The sequence below is a fragment of the Engystomops pustulosus genome, chromosome 6 (genome assembly GCF_040894005.1).
Source record: "Engystomops pustulosus chromosome 6, aEngPut4.maternal, whole genome shotgun sequence".
In the NCBI taxonomy this organism is placed as follows: Eukaryota; Metazoa; Chordata; class Amphibia; order Anura; family Leptodactylidae; genus Engystomops; species Engystomops pustulosus.
In genome coordinates, this window is record NC_092416.1 from 138,708,955 (window position 1) to 138,733,587 (window position 24,633).

Here is a 24,633-nt window from a genome sequence, read left to right on the forward strand (position 1 = left end):
TATACAATTCCAATGTAAATACATTTAGTGTCTGCTTCAGAATAGCAGAAGATGATAGTTTATATTTGAAGCTTATCAATAGAAAAAAAGGACACTAGTTTTCCTTCATTGCTGGTGTTTCTTTAAGACAGAATCGGCACACAATGGGTTAACAGGACGCTAGTCTGTCAGCAACGCAGCGCCTCCCAGTCTTCGCGCACGCGCTCTACGCGGCACAAGTGACAAAGGTGCCTGTACGTCCCTACATCCATTGTGCGTTGTTCGCAATTCCACGCATGCGCTAAGCAGGTAGCTTTGAATTCATTCCGTTGAGGCTGTCATGTCTTCTAGCTACAGCGTATAGCCGCGGCCATTTTATCGAAGCCCTTTACTCATACCGTAATACATGTAGCTGTACTAACAAAAATGGATCCGCACAGTAGAGACATGGTTTCAACTGGTCATTTAGAATAATCTTGTACCAGCCAATTCTTTCACATGACGCCCAAGCATGCGCTTTTCCCTCTTAGCGCTGTAGCTCACAGATACGCATATGCGAGCATAGGAACGCTGTCAAGCGCGTTCACGACTGGCGCATGCGCGTTATCAAACTAACACGGCGCAAGTGTCTTTGCCCGCGTCCTATGTGGAGGACATGCGCACTCTGGAACGCCCCCCTGCTGTGCGCATGCGTACAGATTCTCCTTGGTTCTGAGCCAAGGCAGGCGCGCCCCCGACACGGAGCGGGCAGCGGCCACGTAGCTGCGCGACACCGGGTGCGCGCACGGAGGGGGGCGCTCGGTGTTGTGACGTGAACGGCGGAGGAGGAGGACAGGAAGGAAGCTTCCCGGGAGCCATGGACCGAGACACCCCGGGAGGGAGGGTGAGTGAGAGAGAGAAGGAGCCGGGCGGGAAATGCAGGCCTAGTGCATTATGTGAGGGAGAAGCCTGAGGCCGGGGCCTAGACTGGGGCAGCTAGTGACTAGAAAGTGACTGCACAGAGCAAGCCTGAGGGGCTAGGCCGCAGTAAGTGTGTATGGCAGCAGTATCTGCAAGCCATGGTGCTCTATGGGGCTGTGCTGCACTGTGTGGGCCTGACATCTCCTCAAGGCCGTGGCCTCGGGAGGGGCAATTGATTGGCTGCTTTCTGCCATCACTTACAGTAATTGCCATAGAGGGGGACAATTAAATACCCCACCCTTGTGCCCTGGCCCATGGACATTAAGGCAGTTCAGCTAATACTAAGACCTGGTGCCCATATCTGGTCCCTGCCGCTCTTCATCCATGACTGACACTGCTGCCCATGAGGCAACTTTTTCATTGTTATTGCTGTGCCCACTGGTCACATGACATACGACCTTATACTATAGTAGTTATAAGGCTTGCTGTCAAAGGTGCATCTAACATGCCACGCGTTACACCACTACCATCCTGAACCCGACTCCATCATGGACTATGGCTTATACCATGCTACTCATGCCCAGCAGTCGCCAGTTGTATTCCAAAAGTAGTGTAAGCAAAACCTACTGTCTATGGACAGACTTGGAGAGATCTTTGCTTGCCCATCCCACCAAGTCTCAGGACTGTCATCCCTGACATTGAAAGGGGTTCTAGAGCTCCCTGGTATATGCACGTGTCAGAAATATACCAGGGTTACAGTTTGTGGGTATAAGCCAGGTCAATGGAATAAGCTCTGCAGCCCCTGGTGGACTTAATGCTCCGCCACAGTAAATGCCACCAAATGTTATGTATATTTCCTCTTTGTATTCCAAAAGACCTTCATTTGTTCATCAGCTTTCAGGCCAGTGATTTAAGCTAAACGAGTATAAAACCAAGGAATGTTACCATGCTCATAATTGTAATTGAAAGTTTATAAGATCATTTATTATCTTTCATCTACATTTGAGTGTTTTTAATTATACTTATAATACTAATTGATACCTGTACTGCACACCGGAAATGCCATCATCATTACTCTATATGTAGCGGAGAGACATTACAGTCCTATATAAGACTGAACGTCACATGTTAAGGCCTTTTAGGCAGTTTTTAAAGCCGGAAACAAAGAACAAAAAAAAAGCTTCTCTGTACCCCAAAAGTTAGATTATATGAGCAATAGTGGCCGCCATTAACATTTAAATGTTACTATTTTTTCAGGTATTTAAGATCTATGTGCAGGTAATGGGAAATTGTGGCCAGACATAGTTGTGTACCACCCTTATGCATTATCAGTTTGTTACATGATGCACTAAAGCAGAAAAATGTCAGGTCTCATATACCGAGCATCCTGATAATCTTGAGTGGAAAGAAAATCTGTCTCTACATTTATGCGCTGCCAACCTCCTTTGTAGCACTTGTCGATTAAGCTACTTAAGGGTATGTTCACACTGCATTTTGTTTTTTTAAAGGCTCAGCGTGCTCGTATCATCCAGAAAATGAACTATAAAATAACTACATTTGCTGTATTAAATTGGAGAGGTGGAACGCTTAATGCTGAAGTCAAGCTCTTTCTACCTAAGCCCTTATGCACACAAACGTATTTTTCACATGTGTGCTAGCTATTGTTTTTGCGGCTAGCTCACATCCTCATGTATTTCTATTGCCTCATGCGCACATCTATGGTTTTCTCAGCCCTAAGTCTGAGTCTATCGCTCATGAGAAAAAAGCAGGTCCTATCTCTGCCCGCTGCTCTGCCCACCCATAGAATTTCATGGGAGCATATAAAATACAAATGCAACACATCTACTTGTCGTCCGTATGTGTGGATAGGTTAACATAATCATGTGACATAAGTTGCCAGCCTCACATTCTTTTTGTGAGTCCACTAGTGGGCTGTTTTTGATTTCCTTCGGCTTATAATCCTGTAGAATACTGTTGACATGCTGCTGACAGAACAGGCCAAGTGAATGTGTAGTTTTCAGCTACGGAAAAACATTTTTTGTGTGCAGGTAGCCTTATGATGAGGCTTTCAGATAAGCTTCTTTCAGGCTGTTTAGAGTTTGTTTGAGCTTCACTTCAGCACTGAGCTCTTCACTTCTAATTAGCATCTAATTCACATATCATTTAAAGTCTTAAATCACGCTAACTTGGTTAGTGAATCCTATAATGAACACTGTACCAGGATGGGACTCTGAGCATCATAGTTGTATAAATAAAGGAACTATTATTATATAGGGCACACAGATTATACAGCGCTGCACAGAGCTTGCCAAATCGGTACCTGTCTCCAATGGGGATCACAATCTAATCAACCAAGCAGTATGTTTTGGATTGTAGGAGGAAACCCACGCAAACACACAGAGAACATACAAGCTCTTTGGAGATGATGTAAAGAGTCCCTGCTTCCCTGTGGAAAAGCAGTGATGATCACTATGATGCTTGGAGTCCAGCACCTCACACAGTGTTCTGTCTGTGAAATCGGGCCAGCACATTCTCTGGGATTCATTGATTGAATAGGCTTGTATGGTTTAAAAGGACCCTCTCATCACATTTTTCACAAATGCAGCTAGTGACAGGTTCCTTTAGAGCCCTAGTAACTAACTGACACGCTTCTTTTAGAGTTATTATCTTGCCTGGTATCTAGGCATCTTTGGAGCGAGTCGAGGGATGTGGCCTAATGCCATGTGACCAGGTTGACATCACAGGTCCTTTAGCTAGTTAACATTAGCAAGCGGTACCCCGTGTACATATATAACCACATAAAACAATCACAGCAGCCTGCATGGACGACTTCTCCTCTCCGTGCAAGCTGCTGTGATTTCATGAGATATATGCATGGTGTACAGTTTTATAATGCTAAAAAGCTAAAGGACCTGTGATGATGTCACCCTGGGCACATGACATTACAGCTACATAGAGAGAGCGGATGGAAAGGAGCTGCTGGATTCAGCCCAAGGAGGCCACACCCACCTCAACTCGCTGTAGCCATGCTTAGATACCAGGTAAAGTTATAAAGTTGAATATATGGGAATCTGAGGGGAATACTTTTTAGCTAAAAGAAAGGTGGCCGTTAGTTACTAGGGCTCTATGGGAAACTTTCACTACCTGTATTTGAGAAAAATGTGGTGACAGGTTCTCTTTCAGCTATATCTGCATGAGAGTGATGCTGTGGATATTAACAGTGGCATAAACCACACATATTTATCATATCTTGCTTACTCTGCAGTGCAAATGAAGGAAACCTATTGAAAGAAAATTAGCAAGAAAAATAGATCTGCCGTAAATTTGAAATCACTCTGACAATTTTTTTTTACACTGCAGATTTTTTTCGACAAAGTGTAAATGAGATTTCTTGAAATATCAATCAGTTTGCTTTTTTTCTATTCTTCTGCAGATTTTCCTATGTATGCCTCAAGGCTTCATTCACATTTTGTTTTTCTTATCCATTGTAAGGGTACGTCTGGAGGATTCCTGACATGTTCCTACAATGGAGGGCTCTTCCTGCTCTTCCCCTTCCCCCTGAAAGCAGGAGTGATGTAGCTTTCCTTATGGACATTTACATCACTGGGGACCTCTCCAAGTGTATGCTCAGCAGAGGCAGGAGATGGATGCCCCACTATCACATCTGTCTCCCATAGCCTCCTCTTCTATGCTTATATATTGTTCAGCAGGATCGAAATATTTCTTCATATTATCATCCCATATTTCCCCGTATACTGTGCCGTCAGAGGCATAAATGTGAGTATATGTCTATAAATACACATCGTGTACACATTGGGAGGTTTTCCGGTGTGTATGCTGAGCATATGAAGAAATGATCGTGTATACCACTGGGCTTGGAATTACAGTTCAGGTTGTGAACATTTAGTCCTTTCAACAATAGCAATAGAGAATCTTCTTTCAACCTCTTCCCATGTATCAATATACTTTAAAAAGTCTCACAAATTGCACTTATTATCTTTCCTCGACCAGTGAGACCCCAAGTTCTCACAAGAACTGATGTCTGTGATTGCCCATGTTACTGGCGCAGAAGTGCACATGTGTGACCACCACTCCATTCACTACAGGACTACAGAAAATCAGACAGGTTAGATGGCATAGGTGTATTTTAAAATGTGTAATTTTTAAATGTGAGTTTGGTTGAATATAAGGGTATCCACACATGTAAAGTACTAGGTAAAGGCTTGGCGTGCAGAAAACAATGTGCGGCTAATTCACAGTGTAATACAGTAGCATTGCAGTGCATGGGATTTATAACCATATACACATTGAGGAAAAATGTGCAGCGGAAAAGCCTTTTGGATTTTTGATCCAGAGCAAATAAATGAGTTGTTGCTCATTTCTGTGGATCTTCATGCAGAAATCAACTATATTTTGCCTGGTTCTTGATGTTTGCAGAATGGGCGCAGATTAATGCTCGGGTAAATCCTGCAGCCAGGGGAGCTCAGCGCTGCTCTCCCCTCTCCTCGCCATAGACAATAGGGCCGCACGAACGTTCTTACGGCCGAAGAAAGAGCTTTTTTGCAGCCACTGTACAGTGCTCACGGTACCGTGCCCTGGCACCATAGCTGCCTATGGGGGACGTAGATCTGGCCAGCCGGATACACGTCTTCCTTATGTTCGTGTAGATACACCCTCATTCACGTTCACACTAACGTGTGGCCACACGGGAGAGCAGGGGGAGAGCGCTGCTTGCCCCTCTCCATAGAAGATAGTGCTTGTTGTGCTCACAGTACCGAGCCCATGTGCCATAGCCGTCTATGGGGGACATATGTATATCTGCACTTGCGTTCCCCTGACAGTCGTGTGAACGAGCAAAAGATGTCTACATGCTGGCAGGCAAGTGCCTCCATTAGGGCAGTTTGTCTATTAGTATCAGGGCTGGTATTTACATATGTTTGCATTGGAATAACAGGTGAGGGACTGAGTATTTGTTCACCCTTCTGTCTCTACCTGCTCTTGATGCTTCTCTACAGTCACAGAAATAAATCTGTTCTTCACACTCCGCTCCCTGCTTTCTTCATGGATATAATGCTGCTATTAGATGTGAAGGACTGATAATGTGCATGGATGTACTGTCTGCATTAGTCATGAGAAGAATAGGAGAAAACAATACTCTCTTTCAACAAGATGCTTATCTATTACATCTTATTGTAAATGGTGAGCAGTGTACACTATGCATTGAGGCTGCGGTCACACGTTGCGTTTTGTTTACGTTTAACGCAAATCTCCTCCTCAGCTGTTTGAAAACGCATGCGTTAAACCCAAACAAAATGCAATGTGTGACCGCGGTTTAAAGAGAACCCGTCAGTCAAAATAACCCCCCTAAACTAAATATATTTTCATAAACTGCCATTAGAGAGCATTGCCTCTATCCCTTCATTGTCCCTCTACATGCCTGTAAACCTAAGCAATGAGGTCCTAAAGCTGTATGCAAATGACCTGTGAAATGTCCAATGAAGCATTGGCATATTCAAGCTGTCCACTCTATTCATGAGTGGGAGGTACAGCCACACCCCCAGTGCATGACTGACAGCCTGTATAATGATGTGAGGCTGTATAATGATGTGCTTCCTGGTGCTGGTGGCCACGCCCCCTGCAGCCTGTGTGTGCATGTGTGTGTGTTTAGGAGAGATGCAGCAGCTCCAGGCAGCCATGTTACAGCAGAACATGTCAGATTCATGTGTAGCTGATGTCTGTATCTCTCACCTGTATATTAGGAGGATGCAGCATGTCAGCAGATACAGCACACACACTAGCAATGCTTTACTATACATTACACACAGACATGAGCAGGGGGAGGAGGGGGGAGGGGGAACATGGGTGACATCACTGCCTCTGACCATGTGACCAGCCTCATTTACATGATAAAGAATAGATGATTTTACAATGATTAATGTATGAAATAACTGGATAAAGGCTGGGATGGATCCTTGTGAGCTGCTCCAACAGGTAGTGGTGACAGGACTAGTGACACAGACCTGATGACAGGCGTCCTTTAAAGACCTATCATACCTAGTTCTCAGGTCTTCAGCAGCTGTGATAAACTTGTACACTCGTGCATGTCTGTTCTCCATGGAGTCTGACCTCTTCTTTTTTTTTTTTTTTTTTTTTTCTTTCTTTCTTTCTTCCCTTTGGCATCTGCTCTAGGGGAGCATTGAATGGTCCATATCCCCGATAGTTGGCTACTCCCATTAAAATCAACATCTTCATAGAAGTAACCCTTTTAGGCTATGTCAACTTGCGATAGAAGAAATATACAGCAGATTTTGGGAAACAATTCAGCAGTTGATTTGTGGCAAAATCCAAAATCCAGAATGTATTTTCAGTTGATTTCACCCCATGTATTGCAAAAGGTGACCTCCTCAGTAAGAGTCTGCTGAAAGTATTGACCCCCTGTAGATGTTAAATCACTGGAGCCTGGATATTTTTCCTTAGCCCTCGGATGAGAATGTTTTGCTCTGTACTGAAATTCCACTGCATTTATGTGACGTGTGAATGTAGCCTTAAAACTACTTTCTGGGTTTTTGATATTAGGACAGTTCATCAACATCCAGTCCTGAGGGTCTGACACCCGCTGACCCTACTGATCAGCTTTTCTCTGATCAATACAAATCACTAGCATGGCATTAGCTGCTATATCATTCCTTTAGGTTTTTGTTAGAATTTTGCTTTGATTTAAATTATTTATTGAAGAGACCACGTTCTGCATGTGTACTATAGGTTTCTACATTAGTGTCTATGAGGAGTTATTCTGTTTATTAGTAACCCCAGAGATACACGGCCACCTCCCTTTCCTCCATCTGGTAGTTCTCGTCTACTGGGTCTTATTACACAAGGATGCTAGAGAGAGACAAATAAGAAAATGTATCTGCATCATTGAGTTTCTAGTCAGTCTAGTAGCCTGCAGCATAATACCTTGTGGAAGTGAAACTATGAAGGTAAGATCACAGCTTCTGAATCTTCTGGAGCTGTGCATCATACAATGTATTAAGGGAAGTGATAAGTAACTCCTTAGCATATCAGGTATGATTTTTTGTCTTTCCTTAGGAGGTCATAAAAAGGGCTGTTTTCTCCTGCCAGAATCAGCACCACACTTCTCATCAGACCTTATCTGGTATTGCAACCTAACCCTATTTTATGTGCTTAGGGGTAAACTGCAATACCAGTCAAAGCCAGAAGAGGGATTCTATTTCTGTAAGAAAAAAAGTCTACCATTGCTGATCCCATGCACCCCCCCCCCCCTCTAATTATGGATTTGGATTATATATTTTTGGCTTGAATCTCAGCAGCCAAGTTGCTGAAATCCAGAAATGTGATCCTGTCTGTGAATGTGAAAGGGCTTATTACTGGGTCACTAAACATATTGGTGCTCATCTGTAGACTAAAGGTAATTACACCCCCTATAAGTGCAGAGGTAAAAACAACAAATGCACCTCTAATAACCACGCCAAGTGCAGGGGTGTGGCAGAGGGTCTTGTTCTCTAATTGAGACTTTCAGCAATTCTCCTCTTATGTTTGGAATCTCTATATTTCTTGATCAGTGTTCCAATAGTGCTCTGGGTGTATGGAATTGGAAATCCTATTTATTGTCTCTGCTGTAATAAACCTTTTACATTTCATCAGTGTATCATCCAGATCTGCTGGAAGTTGTTCCACTCACATGCAACAAGCCACAGCACAGAGGCTTCAGGTTGTTTCAGAATTTTGTGGTTACGGCTCTTTAGTTATATTGATTTAGCAGGAAACCTTTTGCTGTTAAAATGCGGCCATAAAATGGTCATCCCATGAATGACCCCCATCAGTCACAAGAACCGAGATGCCAAAGCACTCCATGTAAACAGGAGGTGTTTTGCGTTGCAGACCCCCGGCTGCATTACCTTTGGTGGGACTGTCAGTGTATCGCCATTTCAGCAGTCCCATAAGTGACAGGACAGTGGTATAGATACTACTGCTACCACCACAACATTAAGATGTGGCCCTAAGAAGGAAACCCATGTTGGGAAAAACTAAGCTAATGTTTTTGGATGGAGGTGCACCTTCAGGGCTCATTTGTTCAGTATTATTACGGGAGGCTGGTTAGGAAATGGCTAAAGATTTCTATGACAGACTGCAAAGATCTGATGCCTGAGAAGACATTGATCAGAAAATCAATCTACTGAGGATATGTTATAGTCTAGAGATACTTCTCTCTGTGCAGTACTGACTTTTGGGTGGTTGCAGATATATTTGTTAATCCCTTTGGTTTTGGTAAAGGTAACAAAGGCTTTTCCTTGGATGTTCCCTATAATTGTCCCACCTGTGCTGAATGCAGGAATCTCACAAAAGCCCCATTGTCCCTGTGACACCTGTGCCTATGGCTGGGGATAATTGTACCTTGGAGGCGCATATTTCAGTTTTTAGATGTTCAGGAAGAATCCAGTGCACGTCCCAGTGTCCTGCGTTACTATGCGGGGTGTGCATGTAAGCAAACTAATTCTTTATAACAAGCAAGACAAATAAAATGATTACAGAACACAGACACACTGAAATTTATCACCTATCATATGTACATGCGGTACCCAGGTTATGTACAAGAAAGGTTCTATAGATTGGTTCTTAAGTTGAATGTCGGAACAGGTTTATTTTGTAAGTGTAGCTAAGGACTTTTTTTGTTGTTGTTTCTTTGCCAATTGTTTTCTCAAACTTTTGCGTTGTAACGTAAATGAAAATTCGCAGTAAAGCTAATAAAGCAGCACAGTAATGCAGGCATCTTGCGTAACTCTTACAGCTGATTATTGCAGCCCGGTGCCAAATTTGAGTAAATTATCATCGTTCAAAGAAAACCTCACCTAAGGTCGTGTGTAAGGCAGGTGTTCTTAAGTCGGGGCTGACTGTATATTCCTATTGTGTCCAAGTTATTTCTATGGTATAGTGTATATTTCAGGGAAGAGGTATACACACAGAGCTCTCTACAACACATGGCATCTCCTGGCTGACATTGTTTGCTTTAATAAAACATCACATGGAAGAGGAAAGAAAAACAAATTCCAGCAGTGAGGACTGGACTCAGAGCATCATAATGATATGTGATACAGGGAGTCCCTTTTTCACTACTGTTATCATGATGTAGGGGGTGCGCTAAGATTGCAGGCTGGACAAGAATAGACCTTGTAATCCTGGACATGAAGGGGAAATTAGAGAAGGGTCGGAAGTTAGCAATGCAGCATGGGACAAAGTTTTTTTTTTTTTTTTTTTATAAAGTAGTGGGCTTTGGAAAGAGGAAGGAAATGTATAAGAAGAAAGAGGTTAAATATTTTAGTAAGGTGACTATTGATAGTTGAGGAGAGGGGCTGAACATGGATAAATAAGGGAAGGAAAGGGAATAGTGGGGGTTATGCGAATATTTCATGTCAGATGGAGATAGCATTGTCTTAGTATACGGCCAGGTCACTAGCACTGAGGTTGCATTCACACACACAAGGTTTCGCACACTCGTTTACACTGAAGCGCTTGTGATTAACAACAACAAGCATTTAAAGAATGCTAAACACGTGATCCTCGTTCCTGACTGGAAGCGTTTCACTGTAAACGCGTATGCGTTTGATCCAGGCTGCTCCCTGCAGATTTTGCATAGCATTTTAAAAATTTTCTGTGTTGGCTGAACGTTGGCTGTGTTGGTCTAAATGTAGAGAGATGAAATGTTCATGGAGATGAGATTTACAAAAACTCCTAAATAATCACTTTTAATAAAGTGAGTACAGTGAATATTGATGGGCTATCCACAGACAAAGTGGCCACCGCAGGGATCACACATATTTTTGCCTGAGGTAAACACAGGATATGTAACTGCAGCTTCGGCTCCGTGTCCGGTCTTTGCCATGGGAAAAATACAACATTTCTGCAGAGAAAAAAAAATCTGTGCAGAAAAACTGCACACATTACGACCCATGTGTATTCACTTTTTAATTTGCAGGATTGTAACTAGAAAGGCATGCCTAAATAAAAAGTAATTTAACATCATTTTCACCCCTAACATGGCGGCTGCTGCTGACCCTCTATGATTACTTTTTTTCTGTTGGAGACCTCTCAAATTACATTGCAGCTTAGAACAGAAAATGGACATATAGAAATATGGAATAAAAGTGAAAGCTGTAGAAATGCTGAAAAGCATGTACCAGTTTTCAAAAGGTTGTGACTGATAATGAGTGTATGTATGTGTATATATAATTGTGTAAGGTTGTCCCCGATATCTTGAATAAGTTATAATGTGTGACTTCTGGAACCACCACCAATAACTACAATTGTCACTGACAACTAGATTAAGGAATTGTTTCAAGGGACTGTAGAAAGATATGGCATTTTATAACAGAGAACTTACAGGTACAGAAGAAACCATGGATCTACCCATGAGAGCTTACACTCTACAAATGAAAGTGAAAGTATCTAGGTTTCTGTGACATTGGGGGATGCGGCTCAAATATTGATTGTAAACCCTACAGTAGCCCTTGTCCATAATGACGCTCGCAGTAATAGTACGCCATGCATCGGGTGTGGGTGGATGGAGAGGGCTCACGAGCTGAGCCCTCTCCATAGCTAGTAAGTCTTTGCTGCATATTGCACCGATCATGAGTGTTATCCCGTCGATTGCAGGCGGCTTCAAATGGGGCCCATGGTGACGATCGTTGTTCCTCGTGACGTCATTGGGGATCTGTGATTGGTCGCCATGACAGCCTTGGGTCTTCTGAAGACTTGAGGCTGTCTCGTTCTAATCCATTCATTACAAGATTTGCTCATTGTAAGGAATGAGAAAAATCCCCATATACTGCCATACTTGGCCTTTCATTTATTGCATACTTGCCAAGTGTTTCATATTTGTAGATGTGATTTCTTTTTATTTTGTTTTTGGTATATGTTTAAGTAATATTCTGAATACATTGATCTCTTTTAATAGCTGAAGTCTTTTGTATGATAAGTACACTGACTCCAGTAATGATACAAACCACAGATCAGACAAAAAATTTTAATGTGTCCCTATTAAAGATAATATATGGATCAGACAATTGAGAATAATAAAGATCTCTGACCAGACTGTTTGGCATCTGAAGCAATTGAGGTCTGCTGAGTGGTGAGTACTCTCTGCATGTACTTACAGCTGCCTATGAGCTTTTATCACTGAGGGAAGTGTCCCTGCCTGGCAGGAGGATGTAGGGCACAGCCTGTGACTTTTCAGGCTGCTGGTTTTGTCCCACTGAGTTACGAGCGATGGACACCTTTTACAGAGGAAAGGAGTAGGACTTTCCAGAGCTTATAAGTTAGGATCCATGTCGGTTTTAGTGAAGCTGCAGTCACACGTGGTGATTACATTGCATTTGGAAACGCAATTTAAAGGCTGTTTGGAGGACATTTGCTTAATTACATTAGCGTAGCCTTAACACTGTTTTTCATGTTGCATTTATGTAAGCGCCATGTGTGAACGCAACCTGAGAGATGAGGCGTACGTGAAAACTGCCTAGCAACAAAGGAAAGGACATTTTTAATACAATTGTTAAAATGTTTTTTTTTTATACAATAGGATGGGAAAAAAGTTGGTAAAAATTGTTCCCCAACCATGGCCAACACAGCAATCTTAGTGAAGACTTAAGTGTTTCTTACTGAACAACAATGATTTGTAAAATGATTGCTTTTATTTTTACAGGCAAGCCTTTCAGTGAATCTTAAGATGTAGTGTGCCCCTGGAATATTAGGAAAAAAAAGAAAACAAAAAGAAAAAGCTCCGTGTCTTATGTACCTTTTCCCATAAACTTTAACAGTAATCCCTTGGACATTCAGTTATGTTGCGTCCTTCAAACCTTCAGCCTGACCCAATGGGTCAGGCAGCCAATTCCTGCCAAAAATTGCTGGATGGTCGTCCCCCTGATGTTACTGGGATGGGACTTGACGACCCATTGCGAGTTAGTGTACCTCCTCCTTTTTACCATGCTACAAGTCAAGAACTTGATCTTTCAAATAAACAGTTCAAAAGAGAGACAAGTGGACCTTACCCTGTTATGATGGACACTAAACCTGAGCAACAAACCTTTTTTCGGGACACTAAACCAGCCAATGAGGTTCGACCTGTAAAGGGGGAAAGACAAAATTCTGGAGAATCGGAGGATGATGACGATGATGATGACGACGACGACGATGATGATGAAGATGACGATGAGGAAGAAGATGAGGATGATGTGAATTACAAAAGAGAGCAGATCATTGTAGAGGTGAACCTTAATAACCAAACCCTAAATGTCTCCAAAGGAGATAAAGGTGTGGGCAAGGACCCTTCACACATGAAAACTAGTAGTGATGAGGATGGAGGCGACTCTGGAGATGATGACCAGGACAGCAATGAGGATGAAGAAAACGAAACTCGTCCTGCTGGTAATCAGACCAATATGGAACATTTAAACCTGGACCAAAAAAGTGAGAACTCAAACATGGTGGCTGGTGATGGAGCCACGCTGGCCAACAACCCCAATAATGAACATCTAACAGGTGGTGAAGCTCCCAAACGCAAGAAAAAGTCTCCCAAAGAACCGAAGTCTCCCACTGATAAGGGAAAGGGTGAGGAGAAGGAGACCCTTACTTGTGACAAATGCCCACGTGTATTCAACACGCGATGGTATCTGGAAAAGCACATGAATGTGACGCACCGGAGGATGCAGATTTGTGATAAATGTGGCAAAAAATTTGTCTTGGAGAGCGAGTTGTCCCTCCATCTACAGACGGACTGTGAGAAGAACATTCAGGTATGACATGATATAGTTGCTAGTAGTTGGCTACTTTAAAACTTTTGTATGCCATTGTATATCCTTGTATATCTTTTTTCTTATTTGCCTCATTACTCACGTGACATCAATCCTAAGTTCACATGTGTAGCACTGTTTAAGATGGTTGTAGGTGGAGAGGCATGTGGGCCTGCAGACGCATTGTTTGTTTAAAGGGTTATCCCATGTATATGCTTTATCCTGTGGGATATATATATAAGGGATATTTAGCTGATCACGGAGGGTCTGACTGCTGGGATCTCCATCTCTAAAGAGAACGGGGGATCCTTTTCTCTCTAATGGGTTGAACAGGACAGGCATGTGCTCTGCTGCTACACTTGGTAAGAGATAAAGTAGAGGAGGGGCATCAATGAAGCAGAAAATGCACCTCAACGTCACCGTGCATGTGTCCCAGGTCTGGTGTATGCACAGTGAAACTGAGATGTACTACTCCAGCTTCCCCTAATTGCAGTGCACGCTTCTGGACTAGTACACCCAGCTTGCAGCTGCCAACACAGCGTCTTATACACTTTACAGTTTACATATAAACACCAGAGTTGCGGCTTTGCTATATCTCAGCCGCCTCTGCTAGTGTCTGCCCAATGCTTGTTTGTGTGATTTGCATGTGGGAAAATACTGTTTTCTTTATATTTTTTTTGTAGATTAATCCTATATATCCTGGTGTAAACTGTAAAATGTTTCTCACACCTTTCAGCAGAGAATTGATCCTATTTGCGCTAGAGTCTACCACCGTTGTCAGTGCTCTGGGCCAGCTGTATAGATGTGTGAATGTCTTGCTGCTTTAGATAAGATTGTGTCCGCTATGATTATTTCCGGTGGATCCCTTATAAATGTACCATACCTTTTACACTCGTCTCCAACCTCTTGCTTTCATACTACTGCAAAACTATAATGCCCATCAGGGCTTGCTGATAGTTGTAGTTCTTACTTCTGCAATAGGTTGGACACCAGTGATCTAGAGGATACAGCCTGGATTCCCATAAAAGGAGAGATGTGTGCAAGATTTTTCTAATGGTTTTAATGGTTGTAAATCCCACCTTTTGATCACTATGTACATGTGACACACTAACCCCCAGCAGTGATGTATGTATGTTATGGTCATTTCCACGGCCGCATATATAAAACTTCTTTCTTCAAACAGGGATGCTGTAATATGGCCAAAAAGATGGTAAGTAATGATATCGGAGGACGCCCGTGGACAGCCCTGCCCTTTATACTTGTTGTACCATTTCATGATCTTATGTCTTCACTATAAGATGCACTGCCTGTAACTTTAAATATGGCTTTAAGCTTCAATTTTCACAAATTGTTGGTGAACCTAAAAATAAGCAAATTTCTATCACTGTAACTTGGGAATAATGCTAAATGGTTACTGTATAGCTGCTTCCAGTGCAGTCTGGATGCTGTATGTATTCACGTAGTAATTTATAAGAGAGGTTGATCCATATCACTGGTCAGTGATCAGAGGGCCATCGGTGTTCATTCCCCTGCAGCCCCCCCACCAGGTGAAATACAAGCATTACACGGTTTTCTTTGAAAAGGTTCTGGTTCTTTAAGATCAATACACACTTTTAAGCGGTGCTGATGTGAGTGTTTCTACTTCTCTATTTATTCCCCAATAGGATAAGCATGAAGAGTAAACCAGTCTCACATTAATATGCATCTTCCAGTACAGTCTGTTTTTTATTTGCTGATGCCACATGCATACATGGACAAGCGTGTGTTTTTTTTTCACATGGGAGATTGGAATCTGCTTTACTTTTCACATTAATACATTGCCAACCAGAGAAAATAGTTACCGTATTTTTATCCAACCTTCATTTTATTTGTGTGGCCGACCTAAGAGTATTACTGTGTTTTTTTGTTTTTTAACCATAAACTAAATGCATATCCCAGTGTTAATCAGCAGAATACTTCCTCATTATTTGGTTTCTTGTAGTGTCTGCCGAGAAAATATTTATGTAACTGCATAGTCCCAAAGAAAGTGCTTGGATACTTGGTAGACATAGCTTATTCCTGTGGGGTTCATGGTAATTGCATGTTTATTGGCAAGTTGCCCTTCCCTTTAAGAATATAACTCTAGTCAATCTATATGTAAAATAGAAAAGCTCGTCCTTACATTCTGTCTAATGCCCCTTATACAAGATTGAAAGCTCTCCCTGGCTGTAACACAGACAAGCATACAGCCGGGTGCAGTAAGGAGGAGTGCTGAGCTCTCCACACCCCTGCCCCCTCTACCTACAAAGCCGTTCGGTGAGGGACAGCGTGCAACGGGACCAGTGCCATAGACCTTTATGGGGGCCACGATTTGGCCACAAATTTTGCCAGTACCAAATGCCAAGTCTCAATGAAAAAGCAGTTTGGGGCAGATGATTCACAGACTGCATGTGTAATGTAATAGGAGGTGTGTCATCAAAATCAAGCAGAAACCAGGGACACTTACAGTGAGTATCTTCCTATATTTTGTTATCCATGGCTTCATTCCTTTGTAAATCAACTTTTTAAAATTATTCTAATGAGTCTGAAGGGGAACATTACCATAGCCGCTCCGTGTTGTAACTACACAGGCTGTTATACTGTTTCTCCCTGATCCATCAGCACTTCCCCCTCTATCTGCCAGATGCAATCCAAGCAGCAGAGAAAGTTTCGGCACATAATGCGGAAGTGCTCCTGCACCGTGTAACATGGAGGGGCTCTGAAAATGCCCCAGGAGCATTCAAACTCAGTAGATTAATTGCAAAAGTTGATTTTTAAAAGAAAGGAGGACACTGTTAACAGGTATTATAAGATTACCACAGTCACGGGGCCAGATTTATCTTGGACTGATGCAGGTTTTTATTTTGTATTTTTAGTGACTTTTTGGGTGCATTGGGGTATTTGGGCAATTTATATATTTTTTTTACTTTTTCAAGCCGTGCAGCAGAGTTCTCTGTGTAGCCGTAAACTTGGTTTGAGTCTAATTTGTCATTGTATTTCCCTGCATCCTGATATTTGTGCTTTATATAATGTAGATTTTCTCCTAAATTGCACAAACACACTTTAGCCCAGATAAACGGTGCTGCATCCATTATTAAGGGTCCCTTGGTTTATCATGCTTGATTTTTACGGTAGGTTTACTTTAAACTGCGCCAGATTATCAACCAATAAAGTGTGTCTCCGATTTAAGAACACACGACTTATAGACGTCTCCTAGTTACAGACGGACCTCACTACCACCTCCGGCGAAGCTCTCTGGATGCTGCTAATTTACTGACCTTTAGCCCCAGACAGTAATCAAAGGTGTCTGTAATGAAGCCAACCCAAAATTTTGAAAATCTCATTATCACAGACATAAAATTTGGTCGGGAGATACATTTACAAAATATACTTAGTTCTTAACACTTTCTTTTTCAAATTTAATTCTGATTTTGGTGTATAAATGACAGGTGACTTCTTTTGTGTGTTGTTAATCTGTGGTAATTACTATATTAAACCAATTAAAGAAGTCATTTGAGGCAAAATGCATCACCATATGTAAATCTGTCCTGAGGAAAGTACATGCGCTTTGTAATTAGTTACATGTGTTTTAACATTATGATGAACAATGTAAAGGACAAAAATCAAAATGCATGTGTAAGGTTAAAAAACAAACAAAAAAACAACAACGATAAACAAACAGATGTTTCATCTTTTCAGTTCCAGAAAAGACCCATGGACAGGAATGATAGTTGAGGACCTGTTACAAGAATCTTACCCTTCACACCAGTGATTCCTGCTGGTAAAGGAATTAAAGTACTTCCCATATCACCCATTATCTGAGGAACTGTGCTTAATTACAGACACTTTTCTGATATGTAAATGAGTAGACAGTCAAATTCTGAATAGAAGACTCCTGTTTCTCCAATGACCCATATCCTCCTCTTTTGATTGCTAGCTCATAATCTCTTCAGATCTTGGCCTGAGCAGACGGTGTCCTCTCCCTGTCCTTACCAGAACGCCGTCCCTCTCACTGCATGGTGATTTTAGCAGTGAGCAATGTGTGGGAAACCGCAATTGTTCTCAGCATTTCATGCACCCCTCCATGGGCAGAGCCAACCTAGACAAAGGCAGAAAGCGTATTGGGAACAATTTTACTGGTGGGAGGCAGATTTAAGTCTGATATGGTCATCAAAAATACAAGTTTAAAGGAAGCCTAGCACTTGAAATGGTAGGTGTAAGATGGAAATACCGAGCACCAGCTCAGGGTGAGCTGGTGCCGGAGCTTACCTTCATTAGTGTCCTAAACCGCTGTATCGCGGTCTAAACACTTTTTAATCTTTACAGCTGAAGGAGCTTCGCACACCATGCGCATGGTGCGCCGAGCGCCGAACAGCTTCGGCTATAAAGATTAAAAAGTGTTTAAACCGTGATACAGCGGTTTAGGAAACTAATGAAAGTAAGCACCGGCACCAGATCACCCTATGCATCTTACACCTACCACGTCAAGTGGTAGGTTTCCTTTAATACTAAAATGCAATAAGTTATTTTATTGCAGATTATTTACATTGATTAAAGGGATAGGGCCTAACTTGCTGATTGCTGATCAATGAGACCCCCACAGATCATGAGAACGGTGTCTACGATGGATGGGTGTATGACTGAGTTGGTCCATTCATCTCTATGGAGCTTACTGAGATTACCGAGCGCTGTCCTCTGCAATCTCCGTCACCTCTATAGAGATGAACGAGGCAGCCCTGACATGCGCATCCTGCTGCTCCGCTCATCTCGGGGAGCAACGAGGGGTCCGTCTGGGATCCATGGGACCCCTCGTTCTAATGATATGTGGGGAATTCCTGATCACTGAGACTCCCACTGATCAGGAAGTTAGGCCAAATCCTGTGTAAACTACATTATTTACCTGTATTGTTTTTTTTACAGTGGCCTTAAGGCTGCTTCTTCTAATGCACCACCATATAAACCCGTTGTATTAGAAGTAGAAAATTGCAGGGCATCAGGTCCCGCTTCTGCCACCAGTATTGGGCTGTGTCATCACAGTCCAGCATTGTCTAACTCCGGCTATTGGAAAAGCAGCTCCACAGGATGCTGTTTACTTGATGCAGTGAAAGTAAAAGCACAGACATATTGTAGATCCACACATGTACCACGCTAGACAACTATAATAGTATTTGTCCTGTACAACATAATACATTTCCCAAATTGCCATTTTTAAATCGGCCAACACAGAAAAAGTGAACCGTGGAAAAGTGAACAAAAAGCTTAATGAACCCCAAGTTTGTCAAATAAAAACTACAGGACATTGCACAGCTATGTTGCTTTGCACGAAAAAAACCCCCAGACAAATAGCCTGGAGAGAAGGTGTGAGACCCTTTGTAGAAAACCTTTAGAATTGTAATTCAGGTATTGGGTTGCAGTGCCCTGAAATATCCTGCAGATGGCACCCTAATCACCTCAGATTTGCATCTCTCCAAATAAAATGACTTGTCCGTTTTGTGGTGTAAACTGCAGCCTAGTCATGTGCATGGGCTGACAAAGTGCATCCCAGTGCCTAGGTTTTGTTCATGTACATCCACAAATGTATGCCTTAGGTTTTTGACCATCGTTCAAAGCTTATATTTACTCGTACATTAATGTCAGTTATTATATTAACCAAGTTAAAAGGTAGTGACCTGCAGTTCCAGGTATTAGCCTCTACTCACAGAAAGGAGCTGTCCTTCCAGCTCTGTTCTCTTGGTTGACTGTGACGCTACTACGGTAGTCTCCATTACTATGAAGCCGGAAGATTCCCTTCTCACTCAGCACCATACAACTTATATGTCACCCATATTAATAAAAACTCATCATACTACAGTGCTGTATGGCAGATTGCACAGAACCTGTGCTGGAACCATTTGCATTTTAGAAAGCTGCATTGGCATACTAAAAGGCACCAGAACTTTTTTAATTGGATTCTTATGTTGAACATATCTTTTTTAACCGGTTAAGGACCGGGCCCTTTCCTGTTTTTTCATGTCCATTTTTCACTCCCCACCTTCAAAAATCTATAACTTTTTTATTTTTACACGTAAAGAGCTGTGTGACGGCTTGTTTTCTGCGTAACAAATTGCACTTCATAATGATGGTATTAAATATTCCATGCCATGTACTCGGAAGCGGGAAAAAAATTCCAAATGCAATGAAAATGGTGAAAAAACGCATTTGCGCCATTTTCTTGTGGGCTTGGATATTACGTCTTTCACTGAGCGCCCCAAATGACATGTCTACTTTATTCTTTGGGTCGGTACGATTAAGGGGATACCAAATTTGTATAGGTTTTATAATGTTTTCATACATTTACAAAAATTAAAACCTCCTGTACAAAAATAATTTTTTTGATTTTGCCAACTTCTGGCGCTAATAACTTTTTTATACTTTGGTGTACGGAGCTGTGGGTGGTGTCATTTTTTGCGAAATTTGATATTATTTTCAATGATATCATTTTTAGGACTGTACGACCTTTTGATCACTTTTTATAGATTTTTTTAGATTTTTCAAAATGGCAAAAAAGTGCCATTTTGGACTTTGGGCGCTATTTTCCGTTACGGGGTTAAACGCATTGAAAAACCGTTATCATATTTTGATAGATCGGGCATTTTCGGACGCGTCGATACCTGATGTGTTTATGATTTTTACTGTTTATTTATATTTATGTCAGTTCTAGGGAAAGGGGGGTGATTTGAAATTTTAGGTTTTTTTATTATAATTTTTTTTTTTTTAACTTTTTTTAATTTTTATTTATACTGTTTTTCAGACTCCCTAGGGTACTTTAACCCTAGGTTGTCTGATCGATCCTATCATATACTGCCATACTACAGTATGGCAGTATATGGGGATTTTCTAACTCATTCATTACAATGTGCTATCAGCACATTGTAATGAAGGGGTTAAAACGAAATAGCCTCGGGTCTTCGGAAGACCCGAGGCTACCATGGAGACGGATCGCCGCCCCCCGATGACGTCACGGGGAGCGGCGATCCCAGGTAAGATGGCGGCGCCCATGCGCCGCTATCTGTTTGAGGCTGCCGGCAGCTTTGCCGGCAGCCCACGCTGTAAAAACACCCGCGATCGGTGCTAGCACCGATCGCGGATGTTACCGGTAAGCCTTTGCTGCAATATGCAGCAAAGACTTACCGGCTATGGAGAGGGCTCAGCCCGTTAGCCCTCTCCATGCAGCGCGACGCGACCGCCGCCGTGAATACACGGCGGGCGGTCGCGAACCGGTTAAAATGTATAATTAATAGTACCATATCATAGGATTTTCACACCAGCCACATGGTTTTTAACCCGTTGTTGCAAATGGACATTGTATTATGCTGCCAAGTGGTATATATATGGAGAGAGCTCATGGACAAAGACACTTTTTTTTTTTTTTTTTGGCCCCAAAGATTTTTTTTTTTAATGCATTAAAACATTAACCCCTTAACGACTTGGCCATTTTGCACCTTCCTGACACGGCCCTTTTTTTGAAATCTGACATGTGTCAGTTTATGTGGTAATAACTTTGGAACATTTTAATATATCTGGGTGGATTTGAGATTGTTTTTTCGTGACACATTGTACTTCATGTAAGTGGATAAATTAAGGCAATATGTTTAGTATTTAGTTATAAAAAAAATGGAAATTTGGTCAAAATTTTGAAAAAAATGATGTTTTCCAAATTCAAAAATTTACACTTTTTGGAAAGTTAGTCATATCACCAAAATAACTTGATAACTAACATTTTCCATATATCTGCTATAACTTGGCATCATTTTTCAAACATTATTTCCTTTTTTTTGGATGTGAGGAGGCTTATAACGTTAGGTGCTATTTTTCAGATTTTCACAAAAATCGTCAAAACCTATTTTTGCAGTGACCAAGTTAGTTAGAAGTCACTTTTTAAGGACTTTATGATAGTACTCCCCCCACAAGTGATACCATTTTAGAAACTGCACCCCTCAAAATATTCAAAACAACCTTTGGAAAGTTAGTTAACCCTTTGAGCATTTCACGAGCGTGAATAATAAATGAACGTGAAATTACGGAAATCTAATTTTTTTTAACAATATATTCATTGAACACTAAATTTTGCGCCTTCACAAGGGGTTAAAAAGGAAAATGCATCTCAAAATGTTTGGTGCAATTCCTCCTGAGTATTCCAATACCCACTGTGTCAATATACACTGCTGTACGGGCACAGGGTGGCACTTGGTAGGGAAACAGCGCTGTTCAGTTTTTAGAGGACAAATTTTGTTGAAATACTTTCCATGTGTCAGGATACAATTGGAGAGCCCTAGTGGTACAAAACAGAGGTGAACCCCAACAAGTGACATCATTTTGGAAAGTACACCCCTTGGAGAATTTAGCAAGGTGTAATATGTGTATATACCCCTAAAGGTGTATGATCCAATCAGACCCCAAAAAGGAAAAAGGTGAAAATTTTCCCCAAAAAGTCACTTTTGCCCCAAATTATTCTAAGCCAAAAGTGTCAAAAGATGAAACAATCCCACAAAATGTGTACAACTATTTCTCCTGGATGTAGAATTGCCCCACATGTGCAGATAAAATGTTGTATGGGTACACAGTAGGGCTCAGAAGGGAAAGAGGGATGTGTGTCTTTTAGAAGCCAAATTTGACAGAAATCTTATACATGGGTTAGGATGCATTTGGAGAGCCCTAGTGGTACAAAACAGAAGGGAACCCCAACAAGTGACACCATTTTGGAAAGTACACCCCTTGGAGAATTTAGCAAGGTGTAATATGTGTATGTACCCCTAAAGGTGTAGGATCCAAACAGACCCCAAAAAGGAAAAAGGTGAAAATTTTCCCCAAAAAGTCACTTTTACCCCAAATTATTCTAAGCCAAAAGTGTCAAAAGATGAAACAATCCCACAAAATGTGTACAACTATTTCTCCTGGATGTAGAATTGCCCCACATGTGCAGATAAAATGTTGTATGGGTACACAGTAGGGCTCAGAAGGGAAAGAGGGATGTGTGTCTTTTAGAAGCCAAATTTGACAGAAATCTTATACATGGGTTAGGATGCATTTGGAGAGCCCTAGTGGTACAAAACAGAAGGGAACCCCAACAAGTGACACCATTTTGGAAAGTATACCCCTTGGAGAATTTAGCAAGGTGTAATATGTGTATGTACCCCTAAAGGTGTAGGATCCAAACAGACCCCAAAAAGGAAAAAGGTGAAAATTTTCCCCAAAAAGTCACTTTTACCCCAAATTATTCTAAGCCAAAAGTGTCAAAAGATGAAACAATCCCACAAAATGTGTACAACTATTTCTCCTGGATGTAGAATTGCCCCACATGTGCAGATAAAATGTTGTATGGGTACACAGTGGGGCTCAGAAGGGAAAGAGAGATGTGTGTCTTTTAGAAGCCAAATTTGACAGAAATCTTATACATGGGTTAGGGTGCATTTGGAGAGCCCTAGTGGTACAAAACAGAAGGGAACCCCAACAAGTGACACCATTTTGGAAAGTACACCCCTTGGAGAATTTAGCAAGGTGTAATATGTGTATGTACCCCTAAAGGTGTAGGATCCAAACAGACCCCAAAAAGGAAAAAGGTGAAAATTTTCCCCAAAAAGTCACTTTTACCCCAAATTATTCTAAGCCAAAAGTGTCAAAAGATGAAACAATCCCACAAAATGTGTACAACTATTTCTCCTGGATGTAGAATTGCCCCATATGTGCAGATAAAATGTTGTATGGGTACACAGTGGGGCTCAGAAGGGAAAGAGAGATGTGTGTCTTTTAGAAGCCAAATTTGACAGAAATCTTATACATGGGTTAGGGTGCATTTGGAGAGCCCTAGTGGTACAAAACAGAAGGGAACCCCAACAAGTGACACCATTTTGGAAAGTACACCCCTTGGAGAATTTAGCAAGGTGTAATATGTGTATGTACCCCTAAAGGTGTAGGATCCAAACAGACCCCAAAAAGGAATAAGGTGAAAATGTTCCCCAAAAAGTCACTTTTACCCCAAATTATTCTAAGCCAAAAGTGTCAAAAGATGAAACAATCCCACAAAATGTGTACAACTATTTCTCCTGGGTGTCGAATCGCCCCACATGTGCAGATAAAAGGTATGGGTACGATGTAGAGGGAATGGGGGATGTGTGTCTTTTAGAACCCAGAAATCTTATACATGGGTCAGAGTGCATTTGGAGAGCCCTAGTTTTACCAAAACAGAAGAGAACCCCAACAAGTGACCCCAATTTTGGAAAATACACCCTTGGAAAATGTTTCAAGGTGTAATATGTGTATGTACCCCTAAAGGTGTATGATCCAATTAGACCCCAAAAGGAAAAAGGTGAAAATTTTCCCAAAAAAGTCACTTTTACCCCAAATTATTCTAAGCCACAAGTGTCAAAAGATGAAACAACCCCACAAAATGTGTAACCATATTTCTCCTGGATATAGAATCGCCACACATGTGCAGATAAAAGGTATGGGTATGATGTAGAGGGAATGGGGGATGTGTGTCTTTTAGAACCCAGAAATCTTATACATGGGTCAGAGTGCATTTGGAGAGCCCTAGTGTTACCAAAACAGAAGAGAACCCCAACAAGTGACCCCAATTTTGGAAAATACACCCTTGGAAAATGTTTCAAGGTGTAATATGTGTATGTACCCCTAAAGGTGTATGATCCAATTAGACCCCAAAAGGAAAAAGGTGAAAATTTTCCCAAAAAAGTCACTTTTACCCCAAATTATTCTAAGCCACAAGTGTCAAAAGATGAAACAACCCCACAAAATGTGTAACCATATTTCTCCTGGATATAGAATCGCCACACATGTGCAGATAAAAGGTATGGGTATGATGTAGAGGGAATGGGGGATGTGTGTCTTTTAGAACCCAGAAATCTTATACATGGGTCAGAGTGCATTTGGAGAGCCC

The 24,633-nt window shown here is 41.6% G+C and overlaps 1 protein-coding gene across 2 annotated transcripts in view; it reads left to right on the forward strand.

Moving 5' to 3' along the window:
* The first annotated feature begins 626 nt into the window (after window positions 1-626).
* The window catches only part of ZNF652 (zinc finger protein 652), a 35,342-nt gene continuing 11,335 nt past the window's right edge, over window positions 627-24,633 (forward strand). The window contains exons 1-3 of one of the 2 annotated variants that reach the window (XM_072111343.1): window positions 627-862; window positions 12,596-13,685; window positions 14,866-14,892. In XM_072111343.1, coding sequence (XP_071967444.1) covers window positions 12,732-13,685; window positions 14,866-14,892 — 981 coding nt within the window. In that variant the 5' untranslated portion in view covers window positions 627-862; window positions 12,596-12,731. The remainder of the gene's footprint in view (window positions 863-12,595; window positions 13,686-14,865; window positions 14,893-24,633) is intronic. The other variant, XM_072111344.1, reaches the window with a different exon arrangement.